We start from the raw sequence: 25,809 nt of genomic DNA, 5'->3' as shown, positions 1-25,809 counted from the left end.
TGCTAAGGAAACCCGCAGCTTTCAAAGGGATAATCCAAGGATACACTATATCTTGAAGAATAAGAGGTCTCATCACGAGCCGGCTTATCATGATCACAGATATTATAACTTGCTGACTTTAACAATACTGTCTACCACAACAGGGCAATGACTCAAGATTGTTGCAATCAAAAGACAAGGGGTCTCATCAAGATCCAGCTTGTTCAGCAAAGTTATGAATCAAGTGAGTGACTGTGTCATCATTTGGCTACCAAACCAAGACATTGTTCTTTAAAAATAAAAAGAAAATCAAAGCAATAAGTGTGGATATGGATTTTTCTTTGAAAAATTGTAAGTTAACTTAAGTAGGATCCAGGATCATTGATGGGTAACAGGTAACCCTGTCGAGGCTATAAACGCTTGCTGGCAGCAGAGGCTCTACCTACGACAAATGAGCATATTTAAAAACTGGTTTACAGAGGAGACTTTATTTTATCTTTAGACCAAGTAATCGCTAATGTAAATACAAAGACTAGCTTGAGGAAGCAAATAATTAGAATAGAAAGAGGTTGAAACAAAATATCATTGACAGTTTAAAGCATAATGTACTCTATCTTTCCATAACAAAGTTTAAATTTCTGAAAAATTTTCTGTTTGGAAGTTTGAAAAATTCAATAGAAAAACAGAGATAACTGGTCCTTCAAAGTGAATCGCCAATTGTTGTGGCCACCAACAACCCCCTCCTTATTTAGTATTAGCAATAACACTAAGTAAGTGGGGACCCTCAGTAAAAAATTCAAAAAATTCAATTAAGGTTGAGTATTCTACTCCTTAAGAAAACATCACATCGCACGAATAAAATAGGACATTTCCTTGTGAGTAAAATGATAAACTGCGAGAATGCGACGCGAATTCCATCGCATCGCAAGCATTAAGAAACGCTCATATTGAAATAACCTTAAAAAATCACCGATGGCCGATATGCGATATCGCGTATCGCAATATCGCATAACAATTTAATGATTATAACAATCTGTAATCTGCGATCTTGCGATAACGCGATAGCGCGATACTACAATCTGTAATCTGCGATCTTGCGATAACGCGATAGCGCGATACTGCGATCTGCGATCTGCGATCACACGATACTGCGATATGCGATGAAAATCGCAGAAATTGTCCGTCGCAGATTTTCCCTGGCTCAACATTCAAGAAAATTGGATACGCACTTTAATGGAAATTAATGAATGATACGCCAAGTGTTAATGAAAGACAGTTTTGTGTTTTTCGAAGAGTTAGTTCACGTCAGGTGGCATGTTTTTGTACATCCGTAGAGTTCAGAGCTTTCTTGTCGATTTTTATTATCATTACGCTCTCTTCATGTGTGAACTGCAGGAATGAAAAACAGAAACAACATGAAGCAATGTGCAGGAAGCGATTAAGGAAAAGGGTCAAGCTCCAATACTCCGAAGCAGAGAAAAAATGCCCTCATGAACAGATACCGCATGCAACAAAGCCGCAAATTCTAGAGCGCTGCTGAGCTATCCATTACAGATCTTTCAGTCAGAGCCATGGTGGAATGAGTAGTTGAACAATGCTGATATCAACAGCCAATTTAACGTTCAAGGTCAGAAGCTCATGAAAGCAGTAGGTTTACAAAAATTTGAAGCTTATACCCGATGAAAGAAAAGGCATAAAGGCGAAAAATGCACCAGAAAGGCCCGGATCAAAGAACGGAGGCAGTTTTCGATGCGCAATTAGCGCGCATCGCTGAGAAAATTACTCAAAAAGCAAAGTCCCTAACTGCTGAGTCACTCATAGGCCCAGAAAACGCAAGAAAGCAAAGGCAGAGGCAATTTGAGGGTTAACTGAGTGGAATGTGGATTATTACTGAGCATACACAGTAAATCCACATAGCCAGAAGATGATTCTTAAGTATATCTTCTATCTTGTTGCTGGAAAGATGGTGCCAGCTCTTGCCATTTCTGTTTTCTTAGCTCAACCAAAAGCGGAAGACAGTCAGCCGACTCTACCCAGGCAAATATTGAATGTTCGCAACATTAAGGAGCAAATACAGAAATAGTTAAATATTAGATTTAATTTTTAGAAATAGTTTTGCTTAGAAAAAGGGCGGTCATTTAAACCGTATCTTGAATCTGTGTAATTAAGTTATTTAGTTAGTAGTATTTAAACCCTTCTCATGCATTTAGAGAAGGGTCCAGAAATTTATCAAAAACTTGTCCTCAGAACATGCACTTTTGCACCCTCAGAGGAGGTTTTGGTGAATGAATGGATCAAGATTTGTTGATGTTTGCACTTGATATCTGCTACTGATGTTGCACTTCTGTACTCTTAGTAGATGTTAGAGCAAGGAGAGATAAATCATTATTACTTGAAGCTTAAGAGTAGGACCAGTCATAAATGGTACTTTTATCTCTTGACCATTTCTGCTTATATGTTAAAGTGAAATACAGTTTTAGTTGTTTATATGTTATTGCATGAATGTTTAAGTTATCATTTGGCACTTTTGTACGGTGGTAGCTATTAATTTATGTTTAATGTATGAATAGCTTATTATGCGATATGCTGTTCACAACTGTTTTGCCTAACTTTTTATGCGAAATAGTTTATCTTAATTGATTTCCTTTCTTATAATCGTTGAATGATCTTTATTACCAGTTGTTATTTGAAATCTCTTTAGATCGCATAATAGAAGAATTACATCCCAGGGTTAGCATAGATTAGATGTGCTGTTTTTATTAGATTACAATAGCATAGAATTAGATTAAAGTTTGAATTAAAATAGTTTAGATAGGAACTGTTAGATCAGCAACATCCAATTCTACACACACACACATAGATTGGGAAACTGGTCCCATTATCCCCAGTCAGACCCGCTATACCAAACGGATAAGGAGCTGCCAACCAAGGTCCGGACCGGGCGGGTCTCCCCCTTGTTGTCGACCCGATTTTCGGGGCTTCAACAGAGTGATATGACTCACTATCTTGGAACTGAGTTGGCATCAGTAAAAGTGGTATGACACACTCTCTTCACATGGAATTGACTTCGAGTCAGTAGAGAATGGTATGAGACATTCTCGATCAATTCTTCTTCTTCATGGTTTAGCAAAGCAGAGAAGAGCAGAGTCGAGCAGTGCAGGGCAGAGTTGACAGAGATAGTACAGTCTGGCTGATGGATCAGCGGATGGAGTTCTCCCTAGTTGAGAGGGAGTGTTAAAATTGGCAACTAGGGCCAAACTCCATGTGGGTCATCTTATTTATGGCAGGTGATTTTTCTTGGATTCCTCTCATCGAGAGGTGTAGGATTGATCTAAAGATCATTCAATTCCGATAAGTATTCATGGAGATATGAATTTATTTGTGTTATGGGACAATTCGTCAAGGTCAGCCAGCAACCAAATAACCCCCACATGTGCTCAATGTTTTAATATAAAAGGAGGTGACTTGATAGTCATTTGAACACACACTTCACTCTTGATTTCTCTCCACTTGTTTTGGGTTTTAGTGGAAGAGAAGTCTAAGAGGAGGAAGCCCTAGACGCAGTAGGAAAGGAGCCTAACATGAAGTCTAAACGCAGTCCTAGATGATGCCCTAGCAGCTCTAAGCACCTAGATCTAGGACGCTGACATATTGTGAAGAAAACAACCCTAATACTGCAACGCACAAGAAGAAAAGGAACTCGTTGGAGGCAAGGGAAGCTCTGTCTTAGCCGCAGCAAAGGAGAACTGAACAACGTGGTAATAGAGGTCTGTTTCATGGGTCTTTTGGAGGGCCGAGTTTGTTGTAAGGGAGGCCGAGGTAGCTCCCTAGAGGGCCGAGACAAGGGAAGACTGTTTCAGCCTGCGTGGAGGTGTTCTTGGGTGCAAAACTCTTGGTGAAGGGCAGTGTAGGTTGCTGTGGGTAGGCCGCAAGCTCTACGAGCTGTTTGGAGGGCAACGTAGGGTTTATTGAGGGTTGTCTAGGCCCAGAATAGCAGTGGAGAAAGGGTTGGATAGGCCGCAGGCCTTAACACCCAAAATCAAGGCATGCATAGGATTGTTTGAGGGTAGTTAAGTACTCAGATCAATAGCATGGAGGCAGAGGATACTTGTGGAGGAAGCCGCAGTTGTTTAAGGAACTGTGTGGGTATGTTTTAGGGCTGACATGGGCCACAGTGATGCCCTAACCAGAACACAATCATAATAGCAATGGTACATGGGACAGCAATGGTACATGGTGCAGCAATGGTACATGGTGCAGCATTGGTACAGCAATGGGAGCAGCTATGAGTACATGTTGTACAGTGCAGCATAGTGCACATAGGAGTAGCAATGCATAGCATGATGTACAGTGCAGCATAGTGCACACAATAGTAGTGATAGTGCAACATGGTGTAGATCAGTGTTGTTGGACATTGGTGCAGCAATGGGACAGCATGGTAATGATGGACATATAGCAGCAGCAAGAATGTATTGCAGCACCAAAATGATGAGGTGTTGCAGCAGCAGGATGATGAGGTATTGCAGCATGCATTTGGGTGCAACTTAGGGCAATGAACAACTCAGCATATTGCAGCAATACAATGATGGGTACAATCATGATTAGTGAAGCATGATGAGATGCAGCATAAAGATGATGGATGCAGCATGGTGCAGCATGATGCTGAGGTGCAACACAATGATAGGTGCAGCATGGTGATGGAGTCACCTTGGAGAATCTATTGAAGCAGCATGTCTTCAACTGAGTTCAGCTACCTCATGTATCATCTTCTTAGAGATGATCTATGCTCTTATTTAGATAAGTCAAAGTGTTTACTTCTATTGTATATGTACTATCTCTCTCTCTCTCTCTCTCTGTTGAACTATTGAAAAACATATAAGAAGAATTGATCAAGGGTTTCCCCACATTGGGGTTTGTCCCTGGCTAGCACCACATCTTGTGTCCTCTTGTCTTGGCTTGCCTTCTGCGATCTATATTTATGTTCTATCTGCAATTTACTTTAATGTTGATGTGATTGCTAATCTAGAAAAGATATTGAGCTAACTGTGAAAATTGAAATAGATTGCTCTAAGCACAGAACATACCTAAAATTTAACAGATTTACTATCATGAGTCAAAGGAGTCAACATCTTGTTTATAAGACCCTTCTGGGCAAAATGCAATTGGAAAATGAATTATTTTTTAGTCTAGAAAGTCCTGGAAACTCCAAAAGTACAAGGTTGCCCTAGCAGCTTCAAGTTGGCCCAAAGGAGGGAATTTGGCCCCTTGGAAAAGCTATATAAAGGAGCAGTTCAACCTCATTTGGGACTCACTCGCCAAGAAGTTCAATCTCAAGGAAAAAGTTTGATCTATAGCTGGAAAGCAAGACAAGAAGAGCAAAGGTTTAGAAGAAGAAGAACACTTGGTTTTGGGCTATCTCGCTCTCTCACGTGTAAAAGTCTAGGTTTTATGCAGCTACAAAGGTGACTAAAATTGCAGATCCGAGTTGTTGTAGGACGAAGTGTAGTCTCTTGTTGTTGGAAGGAAGAATACTTTGTCCTAACCTCATTGACCTTGGGAAGAGCTGTCTTGGTCAAGGAAGGTTTCAAGACGAAGCTGGATTAGGGTTTCTACAGCTACTACAGGGCCAAAGTTGCAGGTCGAAGTAGCAGTATTGAAGTTGGCTAGTCAAAGTTGCAGTTTGAACCTAGTTGGTGCCATATCAAGGAAGGACTTGTTCGAAGGGCTGACATGGTACTTGGAGGAGGACTTGGTCTAGGATTGGGACTTTGTTGTCTCATCTTAATCAAATTATATAAGAAGAGAAGAGTTTTTCCCAGTTTTCCCCTTAGAAGGGTTTTTCCCTCGCTGAGAGCCTAATCATCTGTGTTTGTTTTTGTTCTTGATATTTGTTTGATGAAAAAGATCTAAATAAAGAACATAGGAATACTAACTAAGTTCACAAGCAAATATTAAGTTTAAGGAAAATTAATTCAATAAGATGCCACTTAGAATTTCCCAAAAGGAAGGGATACCAAGAGGTAGGAACCCCAAGCTCCCTTAAGAAAGAAACTTTTATTATTAAAGATTACAAAGAGAGAAAGAGAACGAACCTTGCACAAGATAGAAGGCCCTTCTCAATTCTAAAGAGGGTTACAATAGATGGTCTTTTACAATATCAAATCCCTCTTCAAACTTATCAAGAACAATGCAAGAGATTCACAATGATGTCACAATACTTTCCTCAAAATTATGAATCCTCCAAAGAAATTTGCACCAACAGAGAAAGGAGGCCTTTCTAAGCTTGCGGCCAGCTACAAAATTTGATTGAAATTTCAATAAAATTATGGAAAAACCTCACGAGAAAGCCTTGAAGACCCTATCTGCAAAAAAGAGAGGGAGGAACCATCACGCAAATGACAAATGCAGCCTCAGAAGCTCACAGCCAAGCCTGAAATGAGAGTCCTAGAGTCTCACGGCTCTGCAAGAAAATAGGCCCAAAATTTAAATTTAATTTCAAAGAAATTTGGCCACAAATTCCTTGAAAAAAAAATTGGTAATCCTTCAAACCCAAGAAGCTTCAAATCTGAGGTGATGGACAACCTCCTTGAACCCTCGGCTAGGAGAGAAAAGACCTCCAAAAAGACAGCGGCTTTCTCCAACAAAATATCACAAAAAGGACTATCCTCCAACGATCAGTTCCTTTCCAAAGTTTCAATGGAGAAACCTTTAAGATTAATTGATTTTCTCTGCAGAAATTTTCCAGGGGATAGATATTTAATATCAAAGGCAAATATGGCACTATGGAGCTTGCGGCTAGAATAAAAATAATGCCCAAAAACCTGCAGCTAGCCTAGAAAATCTTCAAATGTATTATAAACCACAAATCTCAAGCTTTAGAATTTAAATCCTCCGTTTAGGATGCTCGGAAGGCTCTATTTTTTGTAGATCTGAAAAATAGTATAACCCCAAGTGAAAATTCCTTCAGGGAATTTTGTAGGAATTTAGTTTAGAAACAAATGAGGACATTTTTTAGATTGCGGCTCTCAAAAAAAATTCATTGAATAAACTCCTTCAAAAATGCCCTCGCACCAGGTGAAAGAGACTCCTTTTGGAGCTTCTCGGCCTTGAGAAAAAATGCCCTTAAATGGTATGTGACTTTTCAGAATTTGGAATTTCAAACAATTCTTCAAAATTGATTCTTTGCCCAAAAATTTTAATGAAAAACCCTGCAAGAAAAATTTGATTATCTCTGTAAAATACCCCGGGTTAGCATATGAGATCAAAGGTAGAAATAAACCCTTAGAGGGCTTGCGGCATTCTATAAAAAAAAATTCAATAAAATTTCAAATCTTGTGACAGATAGCTTACGACCCTCTTGGAGAATTTCCAAAGGAATTTATATGAGCAAGATAAATTTAAACGTATTATTGTAAGGCTACTAAGTGTTCTCCAAACCAGTGGCTTGACTTAAAATAATTCAGCCTGCAAAGAAATATGAGTAAACTCTCCAATCAAACCCTCCAAAGATTTAAAAATTTCAAGAGAAAAACCCTTGCCAATATTTCGATTTTTCAAAGAGAGGAAAGAGGAAGGAGGCAGATCCAATTTCGATTTGTGCTCAAAAATTCCTCCAAACCCTAGCCGTGAGGGTATTATGCAGAAATAAGGGGATCGATAGGGTTTTAGAGCCACAAGAAAAAATGATCTTTGTCTTCCAAGCCCAATAATCCCCCTGCAAATAAGTTTAAAAGGAAAACCCCTTGTCTTTCTCCTTCAGATCTGCCAGAGAAAACAATGAAGAAATGGAAAAATGTAAAGCCCTAATTTTTACAATTTAGCCAGAGAAAACAAAATTGAATGTACAGCCCTAACTTTTACAATTTAACCAGAGAAACTAAAATTGTAATTCATTTGCATGTACTAAGCCCTAATTTTTACAATTTAACCAGAGAAATTAAAATTGCAATTCATTTGCAAGTACTTACCTGAAAATCTCGTTTGAAGGAATTTTTGGGTTTGTTGTTGCTCCTGCTCGTGCTACCAAACCGACTGTTTCCCCCCAGCCTATCTGGATCAACCTCTGTGGTTCCCATATACAGAAGACTTCGAAATAGAGGTCTTCTGGCCCCCGTGCCCAAAACTCCAAGAACAATTGCTCAAACCTCTCTGTTTGTGACTCTCGGTAATTCTTTCACTGACCTCAACTCACCCGAAATGGAAAAACCCCAAAACTAACCCGTATGCCTTCTTAGTTCTCCTTGTATCCCTAAAACATCACCGCCTCCTTCCCCTTCCACCATCTCAGCATTTCTAATTATAATAAGGTTTTCAATGCTCTCTGTCGGCGCCTGGCACCCAGAAAGGTCTTTTATGAATTCTCAAGGCAGTCACTTTTATAAGGGTTTAAGAGTTGACAGTCATAATTTTTTATATTTAGTTCAAGTGACAACTAATTTAAATAAATACACAAGATATTTAATACTGTTTATTAATTTATACCCTTCTATTAAAGTTTATTAACTTAATTCAGAGCTTATAAATTTATATAATTAATTATTGAAGCGTTTATCATTTGTCCTTTTTAAACATATATATATTTAGTTCCTTTTTAGTTGATATAATATATATCATGTTTCTTTTTAGTTAATATATAATTTCTCCTAGTTAATAATACGCACACACAAAGATTAACAGCTTGTTGCACCTTACATATACATTAATTAATATTGGTTATAAAAACTTAAAAGTTAATTTACAAGGTTCTATCAACAGCCCAAAGCATTTAAACAACGTGATACCTTACTTTTACCTTATAACGTTAATCATCAGCATGATATAAAGTGAGTATTGTTAATACAACTACATTGGGCTGCGAATATAACAATATCTAACGGAAATCATGACATGTTTATAACAATATACAAATGAGATTGTCTAACTTTAATATTTTAAATAGCTTTACAGCATCCAACCATGTCACAAAGCCTGTCCATCATTTCCAGAAAACCCTTGCAAGGTAACAAACTTCCACCCATCAAATTGTTCCCACTGCCATGGATTCCATTCTGATTATTCATAATTGTGGTCATTGTCAAAGGTGAACTCGAAATTCAAAGGCTCCACAATCACAAATGAATGAGTAGATCTCACGCAGATCAGAATATTCTTTCAAAAAAACGCCAAGTTTAGCTTCATGGTATTTGACATTTTTACAACAACAAAAAATGGTGAACACTGAAAACTATAGTATTTTTTCAATTCATGTACAGTTATGCATAATCCTAGCATATTAATTTGTATTAATTCATTATTTTCTTATTCAAATCAACAGAATTAGTTTGCTGATCTGCAATGTGTTCACACAGGAAAAGGAAGTTATTATAATTAATTTGCATTGTTTTGCTTGTATATAGCAGTTAATTTATTTATTTTTCACATGGAAGATACCTTTATATTACATATGAAGAATATATATGTTCCAGTCCTCAAGGGACTATTCATTTTCAACAAGGCTCGAAGCCATTACATCAAAGCTCATCACAGTATTTACAGGAATTGAACCTGAGCAGGGAGGATCATAATCATTCCTCCCAACCACCCAAGATAAAACCAATTGACATAGCAGTTAATTTACCTTTTAGTGCGTTTTCTAGCATTTTTTAATCATTTTGCTTGCTGTTTTTGCACTTTTAGCACAGAACAGTTATCACTTCCCAGTGACCATACTAAGTGATTCCTGCATATAGGAGCACCTTTTGAGCTTGTTTGCTTGCTTCCCACTCATAGCACTTGCTGGTTTTTATCTTATATGCATAAGACAGCAGCATTTTTAGGCCATTTTTCCTTTCAAGATCCATTCATTTATAGTCTAGATTATCTAGGGGAGCCCCTCTCTAGTTGGAAAAGCACCAACCCAAAGAGTGACAGGTTCATAGTGAGGTGATATTGGCTCTTTTCCTAGTAGTTAGCTGAACCCCCTCCTAGTTTTGAAAGTAAAATTTCAGGGCGCTAACAAAGTTGTTGATCCAGAAAAGCAAAATGTTTTTGATAATATATATATATATATATATTTGATGAAGATTATAAACATGTGTAGGAAGAACAAATTTTTCTTATCAAGACCTAAAGAAGAAAGTCGATCCCAACAAGGATGGAAAGAGTACAGTTAACAAAAATCAGTCTAATTCCAAGCAATGATAAAGAAGGTGATTATAATGACACCAAAGCTAGCAGTGAAAGATCTTCTCCAAACATTGAAAAGGTAGAAGTGATTGTGTTGCAAAGATGCCACGCTTCAGGCACAAAGACTGAGCTGTAAGGGCATTTTTTCCTGGCAGGAATTCTGGAATCCTAGCACTCATGCTTGGAAGGAGTGGCAACCTCTTGCTCAGGAGTGTGGTCCTCTCACCTCTTGTTGCCCCCTTGATCATCCAAGTTGTTCAAGAACATTGATATTCATGGGCTGTTTTAGAAAGACTGGGAGTGGAGGTTTGGCCACCTGTTTCTTCAAAGTGGACTCCCATAGCATGTATTCAGTGCTTCATTAAAGACACCTTTAGGCTTTCCCTGATTCTTGATGCAAGATCGATATCTAAGTATCTAGAAGAACAATGGGTTTGTAATATTCATAGCGTTTGGATGGTGCAGCTTTCCTATAAGCTGCAAGGTTTTGTGTGGTGGGTCATTTATCAAGGGATTCCTTCAAAGGCTAGGTTGGCCAAGAGTTCTCAGATAAAGACTCTGCTAGGTTTGAAAGCACTTGCAGACTGTCAAGTACATTTTCTAGGAGTGCTGGTTTGCCAATTGATGTCGAGGCTTGTTTGAGACTCAACATGATGTGTTACTTCAGAGTAGGGTGCATTGGAACGCTGCCTTGTACAGTGATGGTAGTTCTACAGTGCCCTTTTAGGGATTTGGCATTGCTTGCGGATCTTAGTGTTGTTTGTGCCATGGAATTCAGGTGTATGTTTGTTTTTAGTCAGGAGATTTGCTCTCTGTCTACTTTCAGTACATTGTCAAAAGATGATGAGGTACACCATCAGCTTTAGCCTTTTTGCAAAGGGATCTTTTTTCATCACAGATGCCCAATCTATGGATCACACAGAACATTCTGCTTTTATTTATGCTCTAGTGGCTCATAAGAAGTTATGAAGTTCATGCATATACACTTCTGCATTTTTATTGTAAATACTTTTTTGTAGATACAAGGCAGATTTTTCAAAAAAAATAAAGGTAGTTGGAAACTCTCAGAGAGTTTCAGGATTTACCTGAAAGGCAGAGAAAGCCACAGAAAGTCAATAAAGGTGCAACAAACAGCTTCACAGGATGGTAAATATAGCCTTGATGGCTCTGTTTGAGGATGCAACCATCAATATAACAAAATGGCTAAGGATGGTTCAAGGTGACAGAAACCTTCAAAATACTCAAGCCCACCCCTCTACTATGACAAAAAGGATGCAGTTAAGCTCATGAAGAGACCAGACTTCATCCAAGGACCAAGCACATACATCACTTCAACAGGGAAAAGATGGAAAGCAAAGAAGATGAATTTATGTGCTGCAAAACTGAAAATATGCTTGCAGGCATTTTCACAAAAGCATCGAACATGCAAAACATTCAGAAGCTTCAAATGACCCTTTCCATGAAAGAAAAATAAAATGATCATTTAAGTGGAGGGGGCTCTAAGATGTAATGACCAGGTTGAGGGGAACCCAGCTCTGCTAAAAAATAAAATTAGGGGTGAGATATGATAAGATGGAGTCTAAACAGTGAAATGGATAGAATAGGTAAGATTAACCTATCTAGGATGAGCAATTTTTGGTTGGAGGTTTATCCATGTCATCAGCAGCATATTTAAAACCGAATTTGTACTTTCAGTCTGTGTTCCTATGCAATACAACATCTACAGAATATAAAGTTGCCTTCTTGTGCATGTGTGCTCTTAAAAACCAAAAAAAATGGTTATATCTAAATTGATAGTGCTTTACAAAAGGGATCTATTTATAGGATCAAGGCAAGTGATCCAACCATACTTAAAATGGATACAGCATTCTACTACATCTAAGACAAACAGCTGAAAAGTTGTCATTGTTAAGCTATAGTTAAGCTCAAAAATCCCCTACTTTTTTTTTGTGAATAAATTTCTTTATTTTCCTATTAATATAATACAAGATCAAGCATGCATTTAACAATAAAACCTAGCCAGTTGTATTTGTCTTGCAGATATTCCAAAGTAAAGAGTCTTTAGTTCCACAACTCCCAAGTCTGACAGAGATAAATTAACAAAGCAGGCTAGCTACAATGTCAAATCAAACAGCTGCTGGAATAAATCCCGTACCTTTTACAAATTCTTAAACTTCTAATGAGGTCTATAATTGGATTCAAGCTAAATAAGACCTTTTCCTTTTACACAAATATAAAAATGAACCATTCAAATAAGATCCATCTTCAACATAGAGCATTCCTAATCAAACTATATTTTTTCTGCACAGAAATAGCATTTGTATCAAATAAGAACCAAATTTGATAACCCATAAAAGTCATATATTATGCTCAACAGTCACTCACCTGATAAAGGTCTGCATAAGTAATATTTGGGTACTTTGCCTTGATTGGTTCTGCAAGAACCACATAATGTTAAAAGAAAAGGTGTATATGATACAATAATAATCATATAAAACAGTATTTGAAAACATTAAAATTATCTTTATTGGTGGGAAATAGATCCAAGATAACCTAATGAGAGATTTGAATGCTTCTTCCACAATAAGCAACATAACATAGGAGCATTCAAGTTAGAGATCAAACAAACACACCATCCAATATACCACCCCATCGAGCACAAAACAAAACAGAAAGAAACATTGGATAGTGAATTTTGCAGTGCCAATTGTCCAACAGATCGCATAGTGTGTTAAGTATGATAACAATGTCTAAAAAAATAGAACATGAACAAGGACAAGCATTCTGGTTACTTCCAGATCCAAGACACAGTAGAATGCATATTAATAAGTGATGCTGGGCATCTTCCAAGCAAATTAGCACAGTTTCATGTGCATCATAGAGGATATCTTGTCCAACCTTTGCAATACAGATGGTCCAAAATGCAGAATTATCTGTAAATAATATGAAGGGCCAGACAAAAAGGAATATGAACAAGGATAATGCATTCTGGTTACTTTCAGATTCAACCCAGACAAATAGGTACATAAACAAGTAATTGTGGGCATCTTCCAAGCCAGTTAACACAGCTCCATTTGCATAAGAGAGATATCTTCAATGAGAATACCACAAAATGTAAAATCTACATTTCCTTCGTCAAAAAGTATAGGGGTATGTTGACAGGCAGACTAGTTCATAAACTCGTTTACAAAGAAGGAATAATATGTGCATAACATTGGAAGGCAAAGGCTTTCAAAGCCTCCCATCATGCATATGGGAAATAACAAAGATTAGGAATCTGCAAAAAGAACTTGAATGCAACAATACGACATGAACAACAAATGATGACAAACTCTATAAGACTAACACAAGCAAAACGATTTTGGGGATAGAGAACTTCTGAAAGGTTTTAGCTTCAATAAATAGAAACAGTGCTGTTCACTGTTCACCATATATGGGTAATGATGATTCCAGAGAAATGCAAGTGATGGAACTCCAACTATCATGTACCAACAAATAACAGTATGTCAACATTTCAACTCCAAAAACATATGACATCTGTGGACAACAGGGACTGAATACCTTATCAGCATGAACATAGGAAGTTATCAAAAAAAAAAAATGAATTGGCGCTGCAACATTCTCCACAAGATATTTCAAAGAAGCCACAAAAAGGCAAGTAAAAAATAGTGAAGTTTGCATCTGTTCCCCACGCATGCAAGATTTCTCATATTCTTCAAGCATGGCCTATTTAAGCATCAAAGAATGCTGAAGGTCAAACAATCAAACGAGACTATTATGTTAATCTTTTTTCACAGCCAGGAATAGCAATATCTCAATCTATTAAAGGCTAAATGGAGTGGATACCATAGCACAAAACTGGATCACGATACAATTCTCCCAATCTATCAAAGACTCTCTATATGATTAAATATACTGAGGCAGTGATAACATTCTTGGATCCAAGGATAATCCAAAAAGAAGGCATGTGCAGAATGATTATGTACACTGAAAGTGGTAAATTTAGAACTAAGGCCAACACTATTGATTGATTAATTTGGGAAGATATATAAATTTAGCCCCTTTAATTATTCCCATTAACCTGAAAGACATACCGATACTCAAAATAGAATGGATTGTTGTAAGATCAGCACTGTCCTTATTCCTACAAAGTAAATTTTGGTATGCCACATAATTGAATGTTCAAAACAATAAGCCAAACTCAAAAAGAAATACTTGCCACACAATGCAAGTGCAATTTTCAGCCCATTATTTGCACTGTGATTGAGTTCCTCCTCGTTTCTAATGGAACCATTTGCCCCACCCGTCTTCGTTTTTGCATCATAAGTGCCTGCATCATGCCATCTGAGGAGACAAGCAGACTCATCATCAAATCACGTGATTTTAATACTTTTCTAAAACAAACCATCTTCCATCATAAAGAGGCAATATTATATATCCATAATAGTAATTTGTATACTTCTTTGATTTTCTTTCATCGGCATACCTCTCCCATTCTCTTCAATTGACACTTCAATAAAAGGTTCTAGTCTAATGAAAGAGCAAAATACACCATGAAAATTAAATCCTACTTTCCAGATGAGATGGCTGCTAATCTTGACATTATCTCAGAGTATAATTTACTTTTGGTGATGGTTGGATGGGAATTGCTATGAGTTGAAGTTAACATGTGAGGCAGTCTAAAGAAATCCCTTTCATATGCTGCCCCTTGTTTCATGAACAGTTATGGTTTCTTATTGAAGCCCCACTTCTTATATAGTAGTGCTTGCATCACAGTTTTCATGGGAATTTAAGATAAATTGAAAAATCCAAAGTAAGATGGTAGTCAAAACTTATAATCTCTCTCTCTCTCTCTCTCTCTCTCTCTCTCTCTCTCTCTCTCTCTATATATATATATATATATATATAGAGAGAGAGAGAGAGAGAGAGAGAGAGAGAATAAGTTGCTGTTTAGACAATGAGGGGTGCTTGATGAAATAATTAATACAGAACAAAGAAATAAAAGCATAGTTGATCGAATAGTCAAAGAGACCCAAAAACGAGGCTACTCAGGGGTCAATGACCTCTCTTAAAATGTCTGCTCTTAACAAGGATTATAAATTCTTACAATGAGATATATTACAGGCAAAGTTAGAGTTAATAAAACGCTTAAAAACATTTCAGAGATTAATGGAAAAAATCACCCTACAAAGGGATTATTCAAACAGATGATTGAACCTTGAAATTTGGGCTAATTGTCCACTTTACTATGTTTAGCCCAAGATAATCGTATTTCAGTTCAAGTTTCAACATTGCATGTGATTCTATGCTTAAGAGCATTTGGAAGGGTTTGGAAATCTGAGGTTATGTGGCTTCTTGGGATTTCACTGGCAGCAGAAGAGGATGAGACCTCCCCTTCCATCCTATTTTGAGTTTGAAATTTCAGGAGCAGTATATTGCAGAAATGAAAAGCTATCATCATAGGAGGCTACACAAAAAGAGAAACTTCCTGTGGCAAGATCTTTGGGACCGCAATCATTGATCATGGACAGGATGGAGAAATGTTGCCCAATCTAAGGGCCTGTTGTCTACTGAAACAGTGATCATCTGGGATCTACATGCCCTTATTGATAAAGAAGATTTGCCGAAATTGAATGGCATTACATGAGGGTCTATTTGAAGAGATTAACACTGCAGTGTATGGAAGTTGCACTTTGAACTAGCCATGCACATTTCCTGTCTAATTTTGTTGTGTGGATCTTTGCATTCTGTACTAGACATACCAAACCCGCCCTAAGATGACATGAAGGTCATTCATCTCATCCTCATGATTAATCACATATGTGGAAGTTCTCCTCTAAGTGCCAATGTGTGATTTTGATGAAGAGTATTTGCCCATACTGAATTGTGCTATACAGGGGCCTATTGGGAGAGATTGGCATTATAGTATATGGAATATACATTTTGTACAAGCCACACATATTCGCTCGGATTTCACTTTCTAGATTTTGCATTGTGTATTAGCCATACCAAACCCAACCTAGGACAACACAAAGGCCCTCCATCTCATCCTCAGAATGACTCGCATGTTCTGAAGTCTCCTTTAAGTGCCCTTCCATTGTCCAAACATGTGATATTGACCTGCTATTTAATGTTTGGCACCATGGGAGTTTACCCCTAGCTTAAACTTTGGCATTTTTAGAATTTACCCCTTGGTCCCAATTTTGGCCCTAGTAGATTACTTGGTTCCCCCGTGTAGTTGTCTAGACCAACTCTAGGCACATGCATCGAATGATGCACTAGTGCATTAAAGACCCTCATTCAGGTCCACAGGAACCCCCCAATTGTGGCAGGGTGTACATATTTAGGAGTCTACTTGATCAAATTTACCTTTTTCCTCAGGCAGTTTGAGCACATTCTCAAAGCCACATCTTGTCCTGTCTATTCTGCACCTGTGGTTCACTGCTTGCACATACTTACAGAACAGGGAGTGTGATTTTCCTAGTCATGCCTGCAATTTACCTAGAACACCTATGGTTCAAATGATCAACAACATATTTTTACCATTACAGAACGAGCATCACTTCCTCTTTCTGCGCAACAGCTACTTACACCATCCAATCGCTCCCAATTCTAATTATGTCACTCCCTTACTCATTAGTAAGGATTCCTTTCAATCTCCTTTTGACATACTAAAACTCTGTTGACAAAATGTTCACTTGTGAATTTGCAATATCATTACCTCCCATGCTCTTGACATGCTTGGATCTTCATCTTGAACAACCCTTCACCATTGAAGGTTGCTTTCTGTTAAGGTCTCCTCCTTGTTAGTTTGGATCTTTTTTTCTTCAACCAGTTAGTCACATATTGTAGTGCCTTCATTCCATCCTTTCACATTTCAATCAAACTTCTCCATCCCCACCTTGACGAAAGCTTCAACATAGATCTGGTTGAAAATAGTAGCGAGAAAGGTCCTTCTTTGACTTGTGCCTTAAGTCAAAGAGACCAGAAGCAGTTTTCCTTAGCATGCATGAGTTCCTAAAAGTTAGGACGAGTTCCTAAAAATCAGGGCGAATTCCTATAAATTAGGACAGTTCATGAAGCAATTTGACTGATGCGCTAGAGTGGGAAGCTCAATTTAGTGTCTCCTAGTGCAAGTTAGTTTTGGAAATTGACATGTGTGAATCTCAAATTCTAAATTGGGGCAGGACGAGTTACATGAGTCAGTTAGACTCAGTTAACTCAATCAATCACCAGTTCGATTTCCAGAAATAAAAACTTGCCAGATTTAGCCTATTTGAAAAGCTTATAAGGAGGACGAAGGCACAGAATTGATCATTGTTTTGTAAGCACAAGTTGGTGAGACAAAGCAATAGAGAGCACAGGTTTGTGTCTGTGAGCTTGTGAGAGGAAGAGTGTGCAAGAGAAGCTTGTGCACAGACTGGTAAAGGCTAGTTTCCCTTTGGATTTGCACTAGGAATTAGGAGGTAATTCCTAGTTAATAGGAACAACCTATGCGCATAGATTGTGGAGAGGTATGCGCTAGGAAATAGGGGCTCCAAGAGTGCAAAGGATAAGGGAAGCAGGATCAGGTCTTGCAAGGGTGTTTCAGCTTAGTACAAGCAGAGAAAACCAAATTGGTTTCTAGTGAAACAATATTGTATTGTAAGAGACCTATTGCTCATTCTTCTATCAATCAAATTCTCAATCGAGCAGAGGGTTTTCCCAGTTGGGTTCCCTAGAAAAAATTTGTCTTGATTATTGTGTGACTGTTTATTTCTGTTCCTATTCCACTACAAAATAAGTAGAGAAAATTTTGTGTCATGGGTTACAAGTTAGTTTCAGATTTGTTCATTCGAGCAGAGCAGAATTTTCATGGATTTTCTATAGATCTCTGGGAGAGGAGGTAACCTTCACAACTGAGGGCACATGGGTTCAAACACATTTTGTGCATAATTGGAGACTGGATTATCCTTGGTTATTTTCACTAATCATCAGCATCTTTTGGTACATTAAGAGATTCCAATCTCCCTTGATTTTCTCATTTGTTGTCTCTTCCCTATCCCACGTAGTTGCCTTTAGATTTATAGTTTAGACTCTAGAGAAGATTAGATTAGATTCAAAACCTAATTAAAGGTTTCACCCACCTAGGAGATAAATAAACCCTAGAATTCCTTCCTATTTGTGGACAATTATTGCAAATTTAGTAACCTGTGATATTTTTGCAGCATTGGGCAGGTATTCTCCCATGGGGTCATGCTCATTTGACTAGGGGAGAATGATACATTCACCCATGGGGCCATACTGATTTGGGTAGGGGTGAATGGTGTGAAAATTTCATCTATCACAGCGACTGAAAATTATTTTCCTAATTGTTAATTTATTTGCAGTTTGCTACGTGCTACGGCAAATACCAAATAATTCACACTATGATTTTCACAAATAAATACTGAGGAAGAAAATAGCGCTAGAAACTAAGAAAATACTAGCACACACACACACACAAAAATGACAACGTTATTTTTGGACAATTATCCCTGGAAAAACCCAACTTGGGAAAACCTGTGCAGCAGATGGGGGTTTTACTATTATGCAGCAGTGAAATCTGAGTACAATTTATGGATGCCCAATTGGTATTCCAAACAGCAAGAAAATCTGGCCAAAATTATTTATGGGAATTACCCTTCTTCCACAAGCAACCCTAGCACAACTTACCCTCAGAAAACTCATCCTCTTGGACCCTCTGCATAGTGCTTGCACAGGCCCTATGACGTCTAGCCTCTGAATTGCCTCTGATGAAGTTGTTGTGCCTGTCTTTGCTAAGGAAGTTGCTTCTCCGACACTCTGGAACCTCTGTCCGGCCTCTCGAACTAAAAATGATTTTTCCTCCAGCTAAATCAAGTTGCTCTTTTGAAGCAACTGTGCAATCCTCTGCGTTGCCTCGCTGGGAATAACTTGGCCCCTTCTTGTTGCCTCTCTGGATTTGGAAAACTTCCTAAGTTCCTGTAGATCACTGTCTCTGCATTGATCTCTGGCTCTCCAGCAACTATTGTAGCTCTCTAGAAATCGATCTTCCAATGAAATCGAATTGCTCAAGTGTATTCTCCATCACCACATCGATCTCTTCTTATATCTTCCTATTGGGACTCCAACAACCAAGATTAAATCTTAATCGATGGATCAGATCATTTTTGGATCGATTCGTGTGAGTTTCTAGACTATTCTCACCTTGACTTAATTAATTCTGATTAATTAACCAGTTTTCCTAAGTTTAGACTTATGACACATTAAAAAATAGGATAATAATCTAATTAAGTCATCTCTAAGTGGAATTTCCACAAACACTTCCTCAGTTTGGAAATCTCATGTATTCTAGCCTCTCCAACAAATTTTGTGGCTAGAACACATCCGATGCTACAGAAACTAACACTCCTTCTTAGTGAGGATTGTGTTCTCACTAGTGCCGCACATCCTGCTACAACACCCTGTCTCTGTATCACCTCCTGTCACATTGTTGATGTTTGGTTGCTACTGCCCACCAACTATTGTGCAACTCTGATGCTACATATGTGATGTTGTTGACACTATCATATTGTTGCCAACACTGCAACTAGCTCTCATATGTTGTTGTTGCAACTGCAACAACTGCAACTGAGAAGCATCCAAAACACTGAATCATCTGTGTTCAGTATGATGCATTTGTCTCCCGAGTCTCTGACTGCTACTAGCATTTGCACTGTCACTGAAGACTTTGCACTGCTGCCAACTTTGCACTGAGCCACCTGCTTTGTTGTTAACATTGCACTGCGCTCCTCAGCATCTGACTGCCACTAGTCTGCAACTCACTCTGGTACTGGCTACATCAACTGTCACTGATCCATCCTACTACTAAATATTGTGGGGCTCCTGTAGCCAGGTAATGATCCATGAGGTGTACTCCTCAAGGACCCTGCCCATCTTTGTAGCTCTCTAGGGCTACAACACCAAATCACCCCACCTCACTCCTGGAGGTATATCTACGAACATCGCAAAATATTCCTCCAACCTAGAGGACAACCTATCTATCTCAGCATGTGTTGCCACCTGGTCCTACTTCTCCTACTTGTCCTTCTTCCTAAGAGGACATTGGGTACTATAGTGGCCAAACTCACCATACATGAAGCACTTGACCTTAGATAGGTCCTTCTTCTTCTTCTTCTTCTCCCCCTGCCCCTGACTGGAACCCTTCGTTGCAAGGGTCACACTCTCCTCCTCCTTCACACCCTTCGATCCGCTGCGACTGTTGTCGCTAATGGAGCTCTTTAACAAAGCTCGCCTCAACTCCTCCTGCTACAAATCGGTCCACATCTTGTCCCATCTTGGCAAAGTGTCTACGCCCAATATACTTTGGACAAACACTTGCCAATCCTCCGAGACATTGTTTAGTGCCAATCGCACTAGCTCTGATGGTTGAGGTGTTGCTCCAATAGCTGCAAGTTGATCTCGGACCTCCTGAATCCTGGTGAGGAAGGGATCTATGCCTTCTCCCTTTTGCATCCTTATGCATCTCAACTTTTCTTCTAGGAACATCTTTCGTTGCTCGGAAGTACCTTGATATAGCATGGAGAGAGCTACCCACATCTCTCTGGTTGTACCTTTATCTGCCAGATGTGAGACTATATGATCTCGAACTCCATCCAAGATCAACCGCTTCACCCTTGCCATCTCCTTCCTATATTCTTTGAACTGATCTGCATCCTGGGGAACTGCCACCACATTATCTATGTAGGCTTTCAGGCCATATTCATCTAAAAGGAAGGATATCCTAGTGTTCCAAATGACATAGTTGGAAGCTCCATCCAACCGACCCTGATCTTTGAGCCCTGTTGTGGCCATCTATGAATCTGTCGAAAACTCCCTCTTTCCCTCTGCTTGGATCCTTCTCTACTACTTGCACTCCCTCCTGAAATGTGTAGATCTACTTGTTGCTACTGCCAATCTGCCTAGAAAAATCGAACTTTTGAAACTCGATGTTCCTTGAGAGAGATTTTCCCTTTGTTGTGTGTCCTTTTCTCTTCCACCCGAAGTTGGTTCTGCTACTGCAAAAACCTCTGCGTCCAACCAAGGAATCTTCTTAGCAAAAATCTGAGTTGCAGTTGCTCCCTCTGACTATTGGAATAACTAACCCGGGCAACTCGGCTTTTCTGCAACCCTACAACTAAAAATTGAATTCCTGCCCCAGCGATTTGACCTACCTGTCTGAGCATTACCCTACCTCTAAGAAATTCGGCTTGCTGCTCCCTCTGCGCAGCGAAATTCTTTCCTTTGCTTCTGAGCTTACCGACTTATCACTCACGCTCTGATATCATGTGAAAATTTCATCTATCACAGCAATTGGAAATTATTTTCCTAATTGTTAATTTATTTAACACTTTATTTGCAGTTTGCTACGGAAAATACCAAATTCACACTGTGATTTTCACAAATAAATACTGTGTAAGAAAATAGCACTAGAAACTAAGAAAATACTAGCACACAAAATAATGACATCATTATTTTTGGACAATTGTCCCTGGAAAAACCCAACTTGGGAAAATTGGTGCAGCAGATGAGGGTTTTATTATTATGCAGCAGTGAAATTTGAGTACAATCTATGGATGCCCAACTGGCAATCCAAACAGCAAGAAAATCTGGCCAAAATTATTTAAGGGAATTACCCTTCTTCCACAAGCAACCCCGGCACAACTTTCCTTCAGAAAACTTGTCCTCCTGGACACTTTGTGTCAACCTCTGCGCAGTGCTTGCGCAGGCCCTATGACGTCTAGCCTCTAAACTGCCTCTGATGAAGTCGTTATGCCTGTCTTCGCTGAGGAAATCGCTTCTCCAGCACTCTGGAACCTCTGTCCGGCCTCTGGAACTGAAAACGATTTTTCCTCCAGCTAAATCGAGTTGCTCTTCTGAAACAACTGCACAGTCCTTTGCATTGCCTCACTAGGAATATCTCTGCCCCTTGTTGCTACCTCTCCCAATCTAGAAAACTTCCTCTGGATCACTGTCTCTGGCATCTGCCACTTACTGCCTCTGCTTCGATCTCTGGCTCTCCGGCAACTGCTGCTGCTCTCCGGAAATCGATCTGCCAAGGAAATCGAATTGCTCAAGTGTATTCTCCATCACCACATTGATCCCTTCTTATATCTTCTTGTTGGGACTCCAATGGCCAAGATTAAATCTTAATCGATGACTCAAATAATTTCTGGATTGATCCATGTGAATTTCTAGACTATTCTCACCTTGACTTAATTAATTATGATTAATTAACCATTTTTCCTAAGTTTAGACTTAGGAAACATTAAAAAACAAGTTAATAATCTAATTAAGTCATCTCTAGGTGGAATTTCCATAAACAATTTATGGGTTTTGGAGATCTCATGTATTCTAGCCTCTCCACTACATTTCGTGGCTAGAACACATTTGATGCTACAGAAAATAACAAATGGCCTAGGGGCAGTCTTTCTCCCATGAGGCCATGATGATTTGGCTAGGGAAGATTGGTCCACAATGCTCACATTGCTTGCTCTAGAAAGGAGTGATCTATTTTTAATTTTTTTATAGAGCAGGTTTGATTTGTTTATCTAATGGGGTTTTTCACCCATTAGTGGAATAAACAATTATAGTGGTAATGTAGGCTCCATAAGTGAAGGGGTTTCTTGTGATAAGGTGCCTCTTTATGGGTCTCCACTCAACATTAGCTCTATATAAATAGATAAGCATGTGAGGAGACAAATCATCAACATAGCAAGCTCATTCAATCTTTTCTAGTGGAGGAGAAATTCAAGTAAGGAGAAATTTGTTGCTAAGGATCATCTTTCATCTCTCATCATCATTTTTATCTCTCTCTCTTGAAGGTCGCACATGTGAGACCGAATTGACTCTTGACTAGCGTTGACCGAGTTTGACCAGCATCTTGACAGCCACACGTGTGAAGGATTTGATCGTAGATTTTGATAGAGTTTTGACTGCAGTTTGACCAACCACACATGCAAGTTCGACAGTAGTTTGACCAATTGCATGTGCGAGTTGACCGCAAGCCAAGTTTTGACCACAGGGCCGAGTTTGATTGCAAGTCATTGACCAACGTTGACTTTTGATTTTTTGAATAGTGTTGACCAACAGTGGCTTGAGCAAGTTTGACTTGTAAAGTTGACTCGGATTTCTAGACAAATTCCGATTTGTAAACCTTATTGAAAAGACAATTTCTCCTCAAGAAGAGATTGTTGGGTTTTCTCCCAAAGTAGGATTTCCCAGGATAAAAATATTGTGCCTATTGTGCATGGTTGTTCTTTATTGTTTCCGCTACGTTTACAGTTGACATTTTTGTGTGTAACTATTCAATGATATTAGTGGCATGTGAAATACGTTTGAAAATCATTAGGAAGTAATTATCAGATCAAAAAATTGTATTCTACTGCACTTGATATAGAATTTCAACATAACCAACATCAATGCTTGTTGTTTGCTACTTTCATTGGGTTTGAAAGTAATAATGATTGTATCTATTAATACATCATTTCATTTTCAGATTCATGCATATTCAAGTGGATTAAGTAAATTGCATATAGTTGCATTTCTATTTAGTTTACTAGCCACTATAATATAAACTAAACAAACACATAAGAGCCAATTCCTAACACTTCTAGGCACATTAAAACAAGATTAACCCTTTGATCAACTCAATGGCCTACCCTTCTCGCTTGCCTTATTTGCCCAATTTTCCTTAAAAATCGAGTGGAATCTCCAACCTATTCAGTCTAGTCTTTCTATATCTGCTAGTTTTGGAAGAGTGTTGGCTTTTCCCTCTAGATTTAGATCCCTTCTTCTTTGCCTAGGATCCTTGGCCTCTTGGTTGGGACAAGGTCCTCCCATCTCTTCCTTCCAAAGATTGTATATCATCTCTCTTTGGATATTCTCACACATTGCAAGCATCATGCTTATGATAAGGCCACTTTTAGTACAATGGCAAAATTGGAAAAAACTATATTCAATCATGAACCATAAGACTCCACTATCCCCTATCCTGAATGCAAGATGGAATTCTTTCAACAATGATTACAAGGCTTAATAATGTTTGGCCTTGTGATTGCAAAATCAAGCAAGCGTAGCGCAAAGCCCTGCTAGGCAATCTAGGTTTTATGGCAACAAGAGATTGACCACCATTGTCACCTCAATAGCCTCTCCCCATTTGTTTAGTGGTGAATTTAATTCCACAAGGGAGGCTTCCCTACAAAAGATCACCAAAAGGATATTCAATTAAGAAGGGCTCAATGGTGATGCAAGGTCTAATGATTGAAGGAAAGGTACCGGCAGAACCTGGAAAGGCTAAAATAAAAGTTGCCCAAAGTTTAAGTATGCCTCCTTAAGACCTATGTAATTTAGAAGAGAGATGTTATAAGCTAGGGTTTGTAAGATATGCAAATTTAGAGCACACAATGTCATATAACATCTCCAAAAGATAGCTTATCAAGCGTGGATCAACAAATGAGTGAGGTTATCAAAGGGGTAGACTAGGTTTAGGGAAAGCGATGCAGTTTTGTGGCTGAAAGACGAATAAAACAGCAATAAATAAGATGATGTCAACCCTAGATTAGGGTTTCAGCAAGCCAATAATGCTAGATTTTTTCATTTTTAAATGCAATCCCTTCATTAGGGCAATAACACATAAATATAAAATTTTTGAAAATGCAAATTAACTTAACCCTAGCCCTAGTTACCAAGAAAGAGATAAAAATAGAGAAATTAGGCTTTTGACCAGCACCTACTAGTGTAATGCCTTGATCTAAATGGGCAATGGAGTCATTTAGTGCAAGATCTATGAAAAGGGCACCAATGAAAAGGGTGAGAGAATGAATATCTCTACTTACAAACCCTAGAAACTTCTTCATATAGGAGATTTTAAAGTCAAAAGATGCATATATCAAATTTCTCTTGAGGATTCAAGCAAACAAATTTTACATGCCATGAAAAATTAAGATTTCAAGGAAAGATATTGCAATTTTTAACATTGCATACATAGAAACCCTAATTCACATATTATAGCATGCAAAATGGAAAAAAATTAACATGAAACTATGTTGCACAGAACTTCTAGAAATCCGACATTTCGAGCCGTACACATACCCGAAACTCCGAAACTCGGTTGAAACTCAACTGAAACTCGACCATCATTTAATCATTTATGAGAGTTAATATCAGTGTTGTTAAAAGCGCGATTTAATCGCGCTTTTTTCCCTCTGGCGATTTAATCGCGCTTTTTTCCCAAAAAAGCGTGGGGGCGCGCGGCAGCGGGTTTTATAATCCGAATTTCATTTTTTTTTGTTCATTTGGACTGTGGGCGCGCGTAGGAGGAGGAGAAGGTGTTGGAGAGAGGAGCTGGAGGTTTGTGAGCAAATCTAAGTGCTTGTAGGACAAATTCAAAAGGAGACCACCAATTTCTCCATAAAAACGGTATGTGGATTAATTTTTTTTTGTTTTCCTTGTTATAAAAACTTTGTTTATCATTGTTTTTGGTTGGGAAAACTTCATATGGGCACCATTTTCCTTTTGTTTCATTGTTTTTAAAGAATTTTTTTGTATTTTTTCATTGATTTGGGATGGGGTAAATTGGTATGACTATGGGAACCAATTTTTTTTTTTTTTTTCATTTTTTTTAAA

The 25,809-nt window shown here is 38.4% G+C and overlaps 1 protein-coding gene across 1 annotated transcript in view; it reads right to left on the bottom strand.

Annotated features, from left to right (window-relative positions):
• The window catches only part of LOC149217313 (putative L-ascorbate peroxidase 4, peroxisomal), a 159,614-nt gene extending 144,976 nt beyond the window's left edge, over positions 1-14,638 (bottom strand). The window contains exons 1-3 of the mRNA XM_089390182.1: positions 14,630-14,638; positions 14,363-14,504; positions 12,529-12,578 (exon numbers count right to left, since the gene is read on the bottom strand). Coding sequence (XP_089246308.1) covers positions 12,529-12,578; positions 14,363-14,504; positions 14,630-14,638 — 201 coding nt within the window. The remainder of the gene's footprint in view (positions 1-12,528; positions 12,579-14,362; positions 14,505-14,629) is intronic.
• Positions 14,639-25,809: the final 11,171 nt, after the last annotated feature.

The sequence above is a fragment of the Pinus tabuliformis genome, chromosome 1_1, assembly GCF_031772625.1.
Source record: "Pinus tabuliformis cultivar Carrire ecotype Pingquan chromosome 1_1, CPIR1, whole genome shotgun sequence".
Classification (NCBI taxonomy): Eukaryota; Viridiplantae; Streptophyta; class Pinopsida; order Pinales; family Pinaceae; genus Pinus; species Pinus tabuliformis.
This window is presented reverse-complemented; position numbering and strand designations above follow the sequence as displayed.